This window comes from Mus musculus, chromosome 6, assembly GCF_000001635.26.
Source record: "Mus musculus strain C57BL/6J chromosome 6, GRCm38.p6 C57BL/6J".
In the NCBI taxonomy this organism is placed as follows: Eukaryota; Metazoa; Chordata; class Mammalia; order Rodentia; family Muridae; genus Mus; species Mus musculus.
The window spans coordinates 118422343-118434996 of record NC_000072.6 but is presented as its reverse complement, the minus strand read 5'-3'; the positions used below and the strand labels follow the sequence as shown (position 1 = coordinate 118434996).

General features: G+C 40.7%; 1 protein-coding gene across 7 annotated transcripts in view; it reads left to right on the top strand.

Annotated features, from left to right (window-relative positions):
- The window catches only part of Zfp248 (zinc finger protein 248), a 28381-nt gene extending 20703 nt beyond the window's left edge, over window positions 1-7678 (top strand). For 2 of the 7 annotated variants that reach the window (NM_001361900.1, NM_028335.2), the window contains 3 exons: window positions 1566-1692; window positions 2051-2140; window positions 4603-7678. In NM_001361900.1, the coding sequence (NP_001348829.1) occupies window positions 4674-6101 (1428 nt within the window). In that variant the 5' untranslated portion in view covers window positions 1566-1692; window positions 2051-2140; window positions 4603-4673 and the 3' untranslated portion in view covers window positions 6102-7678. Of the gene's footprint in view, window positions 1-1478; window positions 1693-2050; window positions 2141-4602 lie in introns of all 7 variants that reach the window. The other 5 variants (XM_006506676.3, XM_030255604.1, NM_001361901.1 and 2 more) reach the window with 4 other exon arrangements.
- The last annotated feature ends 4976 nt before the right edge of the window (window positions 7679-12654 follow it).

The following is a 12654-nucleotide window of genomic DNA, read 5'->3' as shown; positions in this document are numbered from 1 at the left end:
TTGAAAATAAAAACCTGCATAGTGTCTGAATACAGTAAAGTGGGCTAGATATCAACAGTAATAGAAGCTGCTGTCCAGTTTTATGTCAATTTGAAACAATCTAGAGTCACCTGAAAGGAGGGACCCTCCGTTGAGAAAACGATTCCACAAGTTATGGCTGTATGCAATTTTCTTAATTAATAATTGATGGTGTGGGCCCAGCCTATCATGGATTGTGCCGTCCCTGGTGGTCCCGGGTTCTGTAAGAAAGCTGGGACAGCACTCTATGGAGAGGAAAGCCAGTAAGCAGCACTCCTCCATGGCCTCCGCATCGGCTCCTGCCTCTAGGTTTCAGCCCTGCTAGAGTTTCTGTCTTTTATCTGCCCTCAGTGGTGGACTGTGGTTTGAAAGTGTAAGCCAACTTGCTTTTGATCGTGATGTTTTATCATAGCAATCGTAACTAATGAGGACAGAAAGTAAAGAAAACACACAAGCTCAGAGACTGAACACACTATTTTATGATAACATAGTCAAGGAAGAAGTTAAGAAAAGAAAGAAAGAAAATCCCAGAATTGAATGAAAATGAAAACAACATAGGAAAGTCTTCTTAGGATTACACACACACACACACACACACACACACACACTGTGGAAAATAGTCACCTGCCATTTTTAAGATCATCATGTCTTAAGTACCAGCTTTAGAGAATTTGGGGGTACAATAATAGTGGTTTGTGTACTATTGTGTAATCATTTGTGTGAGTGGGAAAAGAGACCCAGAAAAGGAAGTAGGAGACAGAGGAGAATAGCCTTTGGTCTGCTCTCTTAACCCTTTCCTGTAACACACATCACACCCCTCTGTTCAATTTTCTCATCCTTTCATTATTTTTTTCTGAATTTCCTGTTTTATTGAACTACAATTTATTTTGGCTGTTATTGGCTACAATTTATTTTGAAGTTCATACCTAATCATTTCAATATCAGGTCATACATGGGTCTGCTTACATTGCTTACTTTATTTTTTTGTTCATTATTGGTTCACATACTATGAAACCATTTGCTCTGTTTAATAAAACTACTGTGCTTAAAAAAAATTACAACACTCCAGGAAATATTCTTGAGCAGAGAGGGCTCATCCTATTCTGCAGATGTTAGACCACAGGGCAGGCACTTTAATCGGTCACAGGCTTTTCCAGTGGGAGCCTGTCTCTTGTTTATCAGTATCATCATTTATTTAACCATTTCAAGTGTACTTCCTAATAAAAAGTAAAGTCTACTGCCAGGCTTGAAACATTCATTTATTAAATGCATATATAACTGTCCTGAGCAGGTGATAGCACTTTTGAGAATAGGAACTGTGGTTTTGCCAGCCTCAGCACTATTCGCAACTAAAACACTCCCAGACCTTTAGCAGAACCTCAGTTTGTACAAGATATTTTATTTTATTCTATACAGTGTAGCAAAAGGGGGGGGGGTGTTGTCCTCTCCTTATTTTTCAGTAACTCCAAAGAAACGCGTTCTGCGAAGTCTTCTCGATATTGCTCAGTCCTAACGACTTCATACAGAAAAAGGATGTTTTGTTCCAGGAGCAAGTGTCGTTCAAGGATGTATGCGTGGATTTCACCAAGGAAGAGTGGTATTTGCTGGACCCTGCCCAGAAGGTGCTTTACAGAGATGTGATCCTGGAGAATTATAGCAACTTCGTCTCCGTAGGTAAGGGGTTTGTTTTCACAGTCGGCTGCCAGCCACATGCGTTTCCAAGGCTGGGAGGGAATGCTTACCATTTCCAGTTTGAGGCTTAAGATTCAAGGGTCTGAGAGGACCGATGGCTTTTTGATCTGGCAATGGTGTATTTTCACCTCTATGTAGAAGGTTGAGAACAGACTGACTGACCTTCCTTCTTTCCTCCCTCCCTCCCTCCCTCCCTTCCTTTTTTTTTTTTTTTTTTTTTTGTGGGGGAGGTGTGCCCTTTTTCATTTTGGTATCTTTCTATTCGTTTTTTTTTTTTTTTTTTTTCACTTCACAGAGCTAAGCTATTAAGCACCTCTCCTGTGTTATTTTGTCTTAACAGGGCATTGTGTTACTAAGCCAGATGTAATCTTCAAGATAGAGCAAGGAGAAGATCCCTGGATACCAGAAAATGGATTCCAGTGCCACCCAGGTACAGTAGTGAATTCACTAGCAAGGGAAGTAATCTGTGTCACTGGGTAAGATAGGTCACTGTCTTAGCGTTCTATTACTATAAAGAGACACCATGACCACAGCTACTCTTAATTGGGTCTGGCTTACAGTTCCGAGGTTTAGTCCATTATCATCATGGTTGGTAGCATGCTGGCACACAGGCAGACATGGTGCTGGAGAGGTAGCTGAGAGTTCTACACCTGGATCAGCAGACAGCAGGAGTAGAGGAGCTACTGGCTTGAGCTTCTAAAACCTTAGAGCCCACCTCCAGTGACACACTTACTCCAACCAGGCCACATCTCTTCATCCCTCTCAAGTACTGCCACTCCTTGGTGATCAAGCGCTCAACTCTATAAGGCTTTAGGGGCCATTCCTATTCAAACCACAACAGTTGCCTTTGGAATATCTTTCAGAAATTCCTGTTTTTACATCAGACTTTTGGAAATACCCAAGAGCAGCATCCCACAGCTTATCTCAGTGGCTTCTCCATCTGTCTCTAATCCAGAGGCACCTTTCCTTTTGTCTTGACATTTGGAGTAATTTATTTTTACCTATAAATCTGAAGTCAGTTGGCTTTGTTTTAGAGACTTTTTCTTGGCTTGTCTTCCTTTATCTTTAAGAATTATGCACCTTCTCTCTGTCTTCTTTGAGCAACTTTCATTAGCTAGCATATCCTCATGTACTTCTGTAATTCCACTTACCAGGTGTATAATGGTGAACATCTACTCTGATACACTTTAATTGTTGTTCTCTGGAATAGTGGAGTGCTATAGAATTTTTAATTAAGCATATGATTATTAACATTCTTGCATTGAGCACCAGTAGTTAAGAATAGCCAATGTTTTATGATAAAGTATATTGAAAGGCTCAGTAACAGATACAGAATATGACACTTAGGGGGCCCATACTTGAATAGAAGATACAGTTACATGTTAAAGCAGAAAACCTATGTGTAAAGGAAAAAACCTAGAAATAAAGACAGACTTAAATACCTAGTATAGGAAAATATGTACCCTGAGGGCTTAGGAGTGACCAGGATAGCAAAGGTGCATAGAAAGCAGACTATAAGACAGCTGAGGGTAAGACAGCTGAGGGTAAGACAGCTGGGTAAGACAGCTGGGTAAGACAGCTGGGTAAGACAGCTGGGTACGACAGCTGGGTAAGACAGCTGGGGGTAAGCCCTGCTTGGACGTGGCCAGATGTACTTCTTCCTTTGTTACGTTTCTCAGACATCCTGGGTTTTCAAAACGATTCAACTGCTCCTTTGTGATTTTTTTTATCCCTTGGATAACAGCTCTGCTAAAGAGATGGCTCAGCAGTTAAGAGCACTGGCTGCTCTTCCAGAGGACCCAGGTTCAATGCCCAGCATCCAGCCATGCTCAAAACTTGTCTGTACCTCCAATTCCAGGGATTCTGACACCCTCACACAGACATCCATGCAGACTTAACACCAATGCACATAAAATAAATACAAATAAACAAATCTTAAAAAAAAAAAAAAAGAAGAGGCAGAAGCCCTCTAGATCCCAGGCTCCTGGACTGTTCTTTTAAACCTGAAGAAGTGGGAGTGTCTAGAACTCTTAAGTAGTTCAAAATGTGTAGTGTAGAAAAGCCAGAGTGTCTAGAACTCTTAAGTAGTTCAAAATGTGTAGTGTAGAAAAGCCAGGTGTGGGTTGGTGAGATGGCCCAGGGGGTAAGAGCACCCGACTGCTCTTCTAAAGGTCCTGAGTTCAAAATCCCAGCAACCACATGGTGGCTCACAACCATCTGTAATGATATCTGACACCCTCTTCTGGAGAGTCTGAAGACAGCTACAGTATAAAAAAAAAAAAAAAAGAAGAAGAAGAAAAAGAAGAAGAAAAGAAAAGCCAGGTGTATGATGGGGACCTCTTTCAGTGCTCCGTGCGCGGTGTCAGGCTCTTCCACCATGTCTTGTTCTCCACCCAATGCACCCCTCGCTTACTGATCTTCACTGCCACTTTGCTGGTTTTCATTGTTTGCTGGGCTCATCATTTGAATATTGTGACTTCTGGATCAGTAAATGAATTCCCTATGAAGTGAATTTCATTTTGTATTTTTGTGTTGCATTCTGAAGTTTATGTTTTAAACATAACTAGTTCCCTATGCACAGCTGCTTCCACTATATATCCACGTTTGTGGTTTCTCTTCCAACCAGGGTGGTAAAGGGAACATTCCGGATTCAGTTTGTATCAGGAAAAGGAATCTAAAACAAAAGAACTATAAAGAATTTCTGTAAAAATTCACACCCACTAGACATGTGCTAAGGCATGTTAGCTTCCCGAGTCCTTCCCCTGCTTTGCGGAGGGCCTTTTTCTCTGTGTGCCTGGTGTGTGCTTCCTTACCCGTAATAAAAGCCTTTCTTTTTAAAAAGGACAAGTATTAAGATTCATAAGGTGTGATAATTCTTTTTCTCATTTATAGAAAGGAAATGGAAAGTGGACGACCTATTAGAGAGCAACCAGGAAAATCAAGATGGACATTTTTGGCCACTCATGTTCACCAACAAGATCACAAACCTAGAGGGTGGAGGTAACACAAGAGAAACTCCCAGTCCAGACATTGACTCTGTATCTTCAAGAAGTTTTCTGCTCAAAGTATGTGACTCATGTGAAATGAATTTAAAGAATGTTTCAGCTGTAATTATTAGCAAAAAGAACTATTCCAGAAAGAAGCTTAACGAGTTTAATATACATAAGAAACCACTCCCTGACAGTAGGCGTGAGAAGATTCCTGTAGGAATAAAGTCATGTGACTATGATGGGGAAAGGGATGGCGTCCGTCTGTGCCGGGATCTCGCTCGGCCAGTTTCTCATCAGCCTTTTGAGTATAACGAAACAGGACAAGGCTTCTGCGAGGAAGTGGCCCTTTGTACAAGTCAGAACTCTCAGCTAGGGGAGACTCTCTATAAGCACACTGAATGTGGAAGAACTTTCGTTGACAGTTTGAAGCTTAGTGTATCTCAGAAAACACGTTTGCATACAGAACTTCATGAGTGCAGTATTTGTAGAAAGTCCTTCTATGTGGATTTGCAGTTTGGACATCACACAGCTCTCTCAGGAAGCAGTCCTTACGAGCGTAACGAATATGAGAAACTCTTCTGTGACGGTACAGCTTTCATCGTCCATCAGGAAGCTTACACGAGAAAGATCGCCCAAGAGTATAAAGTGAGTAACAGAACTTGGGGAAAGCCAGCTCTCTTCAAACATCAGATAATACAGATGGGAGGGAAACCCTATGAATACTATGAAAACAGGAAAAATTTCAGCAAAAAATCACATCCCACCCAGCCTCGAAGACCTCACGTGGGAGAAAAGACGTTTGAATGTGGTGAATGTGGTAAAATGTTTTGGGAGAAATCGAACCTTACCCAGCATCAGAGAACACACACCGGAGAGAAACCGTATGAGTGTACCGAATGTGGGAAAGCCTTCTGCCAGAAGCCACACCTTACCAACCATCAGCGGACACACACGGGAGAGAAACCCTATGAGTGCAAGCAATGCGGAAAGACGTTCTGTGTCAAGTCAAACCTTACTGAGCATCAAAGGACACACACTGGGGAGAAACCCTATGAATGCAACGCATGTAGGAAGTCCTTCTGCCACCGGTCAGCCCTAACTGTCCATCAGAGAACACATACAGGAGAGAAACCATTCATATGCAGTGAGTGCGGGAAGTCGTTTTGTGTGAAGTCAAACCTGATTGTCCATCAGCGAACTCATACAGGGGAGAAACCCTACAAGTGCAACGAGTGTGGGAAAACGTTCTGTGAGAAATCGGCGCTCACCAAACACCAGAGAACTCACACAGGGGAGAAACCCTATGAATGTCACGTGTGTGGGAAGACCTTCAGTCAGAGGTCGGTACTTACCAAGCATCTGAGAATCCACACGAGGGTGAAAGCTCTTTTAGCATCCTGAGTGTTTAGCTTTCGCATGCCTGTCAAGTCCATTGTAGTTTTAAAAATGAGCTTAGAGCCTGCCAAAGAATACCACAGAGTACTAGAAAATACCATCGTGTTGGAATGCATGGAAGCTTTCAAGAAAAGAAGAAACTTTCATTTGAAAGATTGTATTGAAGGGAAATTATTCATATAAATAATATGGTAATAAACTTAGAAATTAAATTGTATAATGTCTTCCAAATCTGTCTTTTAAATATAATGGTTAATATTAATTTTACTTGTATTCATAGGAAAGTATGAAACTTAAAAATGAGCGTCTACAGCATTGACCATACATGTAAAGACAGCCGGTGTTTATAGACCTTGTGTGAGTATGTTAATGTAACAGAAGTCTAGGAAACCCTGGATTTATGATTTATTGGAACCCAGAAAGGATGTGAGGAAGATGAGCCCTTAGTTTAGCAACTGTTATGGAATACTTTCACACTAAATACCACCAGCGTTTTTATAGGTTGATAGGATTATGTACGCTTCTGAACATATTTGTGAATGTGATCTAGATGTGTGAATATGTAAATATACCTGTATGCATGTACCTGTACACAAATGGTGTTGTCACAAAGGCAGCTCACACCATTTAAAAGTGCTGATGATTGTTAAAATGTCAGGATTTTTGTGGCTCAATTGTCTAATATTACATGAAATTGCAGCTCAATTATACTGAGAGCAAAGGAAATAAACAACACTTGTCATTCCTAACACTCTGCTGTATCTCACTGCTGTCTTGGCTGTGTACCATCGGTCTCCATGCTGAGAGTGCTGTAGAGTGGTTCACTATTGTATATCTCCTTCAGTTACCTCCCATGTGTGCGTGCACACACACACACACACACACACACACACACACACACACACACACACACACGCCATTGCTCCGCTCATGTTGGTAGCTTGCCCTTAGGACGTTTATACTGTAGGAACTGATAAAGCATGTGTCAGAGCTTGATTTTCTCAGAGAAGCCGTGTGTATATAAACTATGTGGTAGATTTAAAATATAAACTGCCCCTCTTTGTATTTCCTAAAATAAATAAATGGCTCTGGCCATCATTGTCAAATTGCCTCTATAGTAAAGAAGCCAAAGATGGTTTACTGAGCCTTTTAATTACCTCAGAACTATCCAGTTCTAAATACTACCAGTCTCGATAGCTTGGTCAGTATATGCTTCAAGTAACATTATTATATTCTCTCTCTCTCTCTCTCTCTCTCTCTCTCTCTCTCTCTCTCTCTCTCTCTCTCTCTCTCTCCCCCCCCCCCCTTCCCCTCTCTCTCACACACACATATATTATCACAGACTTTTCACTATTTTGGACCATGAATAAGTATGGCCATTATTACCAAACTACCCATTTGGTGAGGAAATGAAACAGTATATTTCTGAGAGTTTTTCTTAGCTACCTCTATGTCAATCATATAGATGCTGTTAATAAAAGTGATATTTACATGACTTAACTCGAGTTGTCAATGGTAATGCTACACTCTACAAATTTAAAGATGGTAGTATATAATAAAATGTTCATATTATACCCTTGGAATTTCATTGTGTTTCTATTTAGGCATGGTTACATGTAAGTGTGGTCATGTGTACCTCAGTAATTATATATTGTATTTACAATTAGAGATCTCTCTCCTTCCTTTGTTCTATTTCCAGTACCTCCTGGAAACAACTGATCAGTAGCTTAAGAGATGCTAATCACCTTTGCTGGGCTGAGTTTTCCTCCTTACAGGATGGTTTGGGGAATAAATCCAGATTAGTCAAAGCCAGTCATGGACACTCCATTCCAGCGGTTTTGCTTAGGTTGGAGAATGCTATGCAATACTGGAATTGTTCTCAATGATGAAGTTGTCATAACATGAAAAGATGAGAAGTCAAAAGGGACACAAAAAGAGATGAGGCCTTTTTGTATGCATTTATAGACACTATGCTGACATAGTTTGTGGTCTGGATGGGCAGTGGCTTGAAGACGACAGTGCCAGCTGAAATGACAGCTGAGCCAGAGATGATGTCACAGACCTGTTTAGTCCTTTGCAAATACTTTTTGTAGACTTCTGGGACTTCATATTATTTTCAACAATACCTGTTTCTTGTTTATTACCAGGACTGTTTGGTACTTGGAGCTAAAGGCATTCCAGCTAATACCAGAGATAACTTTTCCAAGTGCTGATATTCTGTGGTTTGTGGGAAAAATTTCGTTTAACTGTTGCATGCAGGGGAGGATTTTTTTTTTTTTGGTTTTGGTTTTGGTTTTTGTTTGTTTGTTTGTTTGGTTTGGTTTTTTTCGAGACAGGGTTTCTCTGTGTAGCCCTGGCTGTCTCCTGGCACTCACTCTGTAGACCAGGCTGGCCTCGAACTCAGAAATCCACCTGCCTCTGCCTCCTGAGTGCTGGGATTAAAGGTGTGCGCCACCAATGCACGACTAGGAGGATGCTTTTTAAAACCATAGTCCTTTCTGGTGGAAAACAGAATCCCTCAAATAAAAAGATTTTAATGATTACTTTCTTTAGTAATGTGGTCCAGAAACAAGGATGTTAAAACATTACACCAGACTCCAAAGAAAATTTATTGTATTATAAGAAAATACTATGAAAACGTGTACTCCATTAATTTGGAACATCTGAAAGAAATGGATACATTTCTAGGTTCATCCAAAACCCCAAAGTTAAACCAAGAAATGATGAAGAACCCCAGCTGACCCATAACACACGAGACTGAAACAGTGATGAAAGGCCTCTGCTGAAAGAATTGCAGGCCTAGATGGTTTCACGGTAGAATTCTACTGGATTTCTTGGAAGATCTATAGCTGTTACTTAACTACATTATACAAAAGAGCAGAAATAGAAGGATGCCACGCCCACACCCAAATTCCTTCTGTGAAGCTATATTACTCTAATACTCAAACTAGGAAGAGACACAACCCAAAGGAAAACCTGGAAGAACATGAATTCAAAAACCTTCAATGAAATATTTTCAAACAATACAGGTATAGGACAAGAAGATCAACTTAGATTGATCCCAGAATACAGGGGTGGTCTACATACATGTCAATAAATGTAATAAATAAATGAACTTACAAAATTACATGGTCATCTCAGTAGATACAGAAAAAAGCCTTTGATAAAACCCAACATGTCTTCATGATAAACATCCTAGAGAGTAGTACTAGAATGAACATACCTCAACAAGCTATGTGTACAAAATCATCCTAAGTGTGGGGAAATGGAAAGCAATTTCCTTAAATATCAGCAGCATAAGAGAAGGAAACTAAAGACATCCAGGTATGAAAAGTGAAATCAAAGTGTACTCCCTGTGCACAGATGATATGATGTATGGAAGAGTTCCCAAAAATTCCTCTAGAAACCTTTTAAAAATTTTACCAAATTGTTGGATTGCAATCAACAAAAATCAATAGCCTTACTATATACCAACAACAGAGAAAGAGAGAGAGTGAGAGAGAGAGAGAGAGAGAGAGAGAGAGAGAGAGAGAGAGAAAGAGAGAGCATGCATGGGCACACTCCTATTCACATCTTCAAAGAAAATAAAGTACCTAACAAACCTTGGAGATTGGTGATGGAGATTGGTTCTAACGCTTTGTCTTAATTTGGTTCCCAAATCACACGTATCCAGATACTGAGGGTCCCTGTCTCCAATTGGTATTTGATTGATCAATGAAGAGCCAACAGCCAAAAGCTGGGCAGGATGATAGAGATGAGACTTTTAGGATTCCCAGGCAAGACAGACAGAGGGAGAAGAAGGATTCCACCCTGTAAGGGACGTAGGTGGGACCGTGTGCCATGAAGGAGCCTGCAACATGTAAGAATCCGAGAAAGTGGCCCCAGGGGCTACTCCCCCGATTGGGTCTTGGGCAGCAGAGATAAAAATACAGATTTAGCAAGTATTAATCCAAGAACATCCGAGGGCAGTGTATGTTAGCCGCGGGAAGAATTTGGAAGTGCCCTGCCCTTAAGGTAGTCAAGGCATCTCAAAATATAAATGTGTGTGTGTGTGTGTATGTGTGTGTGTGTGTGTGTGTGTGTTGTTTCATGAATCCAAGCTCTTTGGTGGGAGCAGAGCACATACGACTCATCAGGAACTCAAAGTGGATTAACTATTCACCATTACACAAACCTAACCAAGGAGGCAAAGGACCTTTGTAATGAGAAGCCAACGAAAGAGACTGAGAACACCACCAGAAAAGAAAAAGCTCCCCATGTCTATGCGTTGGTAGAATGAATATTGTGAAAAAGACCACTCTACTAAAAGCCATTTACAGATTCAGTAGAATCCCAATCAGATTTCCCACAGCATTCTTCAAAAATTCGAGGAAATGAAATCCTGAAATTCCTATAGAAGCACAAAAGACCCTAAACAGCCAAAGAAATCCTGAGCAAAAGAACAATGTCAGAAGGATTACCACCCCAGATTTCAAGAGACAGTACAAAACTATAGTAATAAAAGTTATAGTAATGTCACAAAATAAACATAATAAGCCAACGGAACAAAACACAGACATAAGTTCACATAACTACAGACATCTGGCACTTGTCAAGGATAACAAAAACATACACTGGAGAAAAAACAGAATCTTCAAAAAACTTGATATCCACAGACTGAAGAATGAAGTTAAACCCATATATATTACTTTCCACAAAATTTCACTACAAATGAGTCAGAGATCTTGGTATGAAACCTGACATGTGAAACCACTAGAAGTTAACTTAGGTAGATGATGTTGGTGTAGGGAGGGACTTTCTGAATAGAACTCCATTTGCCTAGGAATTCTGGAACCTTTATGATGTGGAGCCTTGCCAGAGGAAGCATCTCACTAATAATTTATAGTCACATTTGATAATTTATAGTCAAATACCACTTCTGGGTCTATATTTCCTGTGTGCAAAAGATGTGACCTTTCAGTTTACCATTTCTACCTGAATAATTTCCCTGTTATTAGGGATACTAGTCCTAAAGTGTAAACCAATTTACACTCTTTTTTTGTTTGTTTTGTTTTGTTGTTGTTGTTGGTTTTTTTTTGTTTTGTTTTTTTTTTTTTTTTTTTGGTTTTTCGAGACAGGGTTTCTCTGTATAGCCTGGCTGTCCTGGAACTCACTCTGTAGACCAGGCTGGCCTCGAACTCAGAAATCCGCCTGCCTCTGCCTCCCAAGTGCTGGGATTAAAGGCGTGTGCCACCATGCCTCTACACTCTTTTTAAGTTGCCTCTAGTCCTGTTTATTTTAGCACACTAATAGAAAATTAATTAATACATTGATTATCCCTCTACACTGAGCATGTAGTCCCTACAATGGCCCATTAGTAGATTCCTGGTTTCCACATGTACCCCAAATTAAATACATATAGTAGAAGATTTGAAATTATAACCCTGTCTTTGGGTTTTACTGCTGTGAACTGACACCATGACCAAGGCAACTCTTAAAAAGAGCAACATTTAATTGAGGCTGGCTTACAGGTTCAGAGGTTCAGTCCATTATCACCAAGGCAGAAGCATGGCAGCATCTGGGCAGGCATGGTATGGGAAGAGCTAAGAGTTCTATATCTTCATCTGAAGGCTGCTAGCAGAATACTGGCTTCCAGGCAGCTAGAACTAGGATATTAAAGCCCACACCTACAGTGACACACCTACTCCAACAAGGCCACACCTCCTAATAATGCCACTCTCTGAGCCACAAATATACAAGCCATTACATTCCACTCCCTGGCCCCAATAGGCTTGTTCAAATGCATGAGTCTATGGGGGCCATACCTAAACATAGCATAATGCAAAGTACATTTAGACCAACTTCCAAAGCCCCCATAGTCCATCACAGCCTCAATAATGTTAAAAGTCCAAAGTTCAAAGTCTCTTCTGACATTCATCCAGTTACTTAACTGTAATCCCCAAAGCAAGACAGGAAACCAGCTGGGCAAACTCCAAATATCTCCATGTCTGATGTCAAAGTGGTCTTCAGATTTCCACTTCTTTTTCATCTATGTAGAACTCAGCCCCCATAGTCTATCACAGCCTCAATAATGTTAAAAGTCCAAAGTTCAAAGTCTCTTCTGACATTCATCCAGTTACTTAACTGTAATCCCCAAAGCAAGACAGGAAACCAGCTGGGCAAACTCCAAATATCTCCATGTCTGATGTCAAAGTGGTCTTCAGATTTCCACTTCTTTTTCATCTATGTAGAACTCAACACACTTCTTTCTCCAGGGCTGGGGTGGTTCCACTCCCTCTTTGCAGCTTTCCTTGGCAGGTATCCCATGGCTCTGGCATCTCAAACATCTTCGGATCTCAAAGGCAACTTCAAATTCACAGCTTCTTGTTCCAATATCTGGGATCTACACACGATCTTGTGGTCTCTTCCAAAGGGCTTGGGTCAAATCTCCAGCTCTCCCCTCTGTAGCATTGTAGGCTCTGGTTGACACCACTCCATTGCTGCTGCTGTTCTTGGTAATCATCCATGGTCTTGGCATCTCTAGTACACTGGTGTCTTCTGCTGCAACTAGGCTTCACCA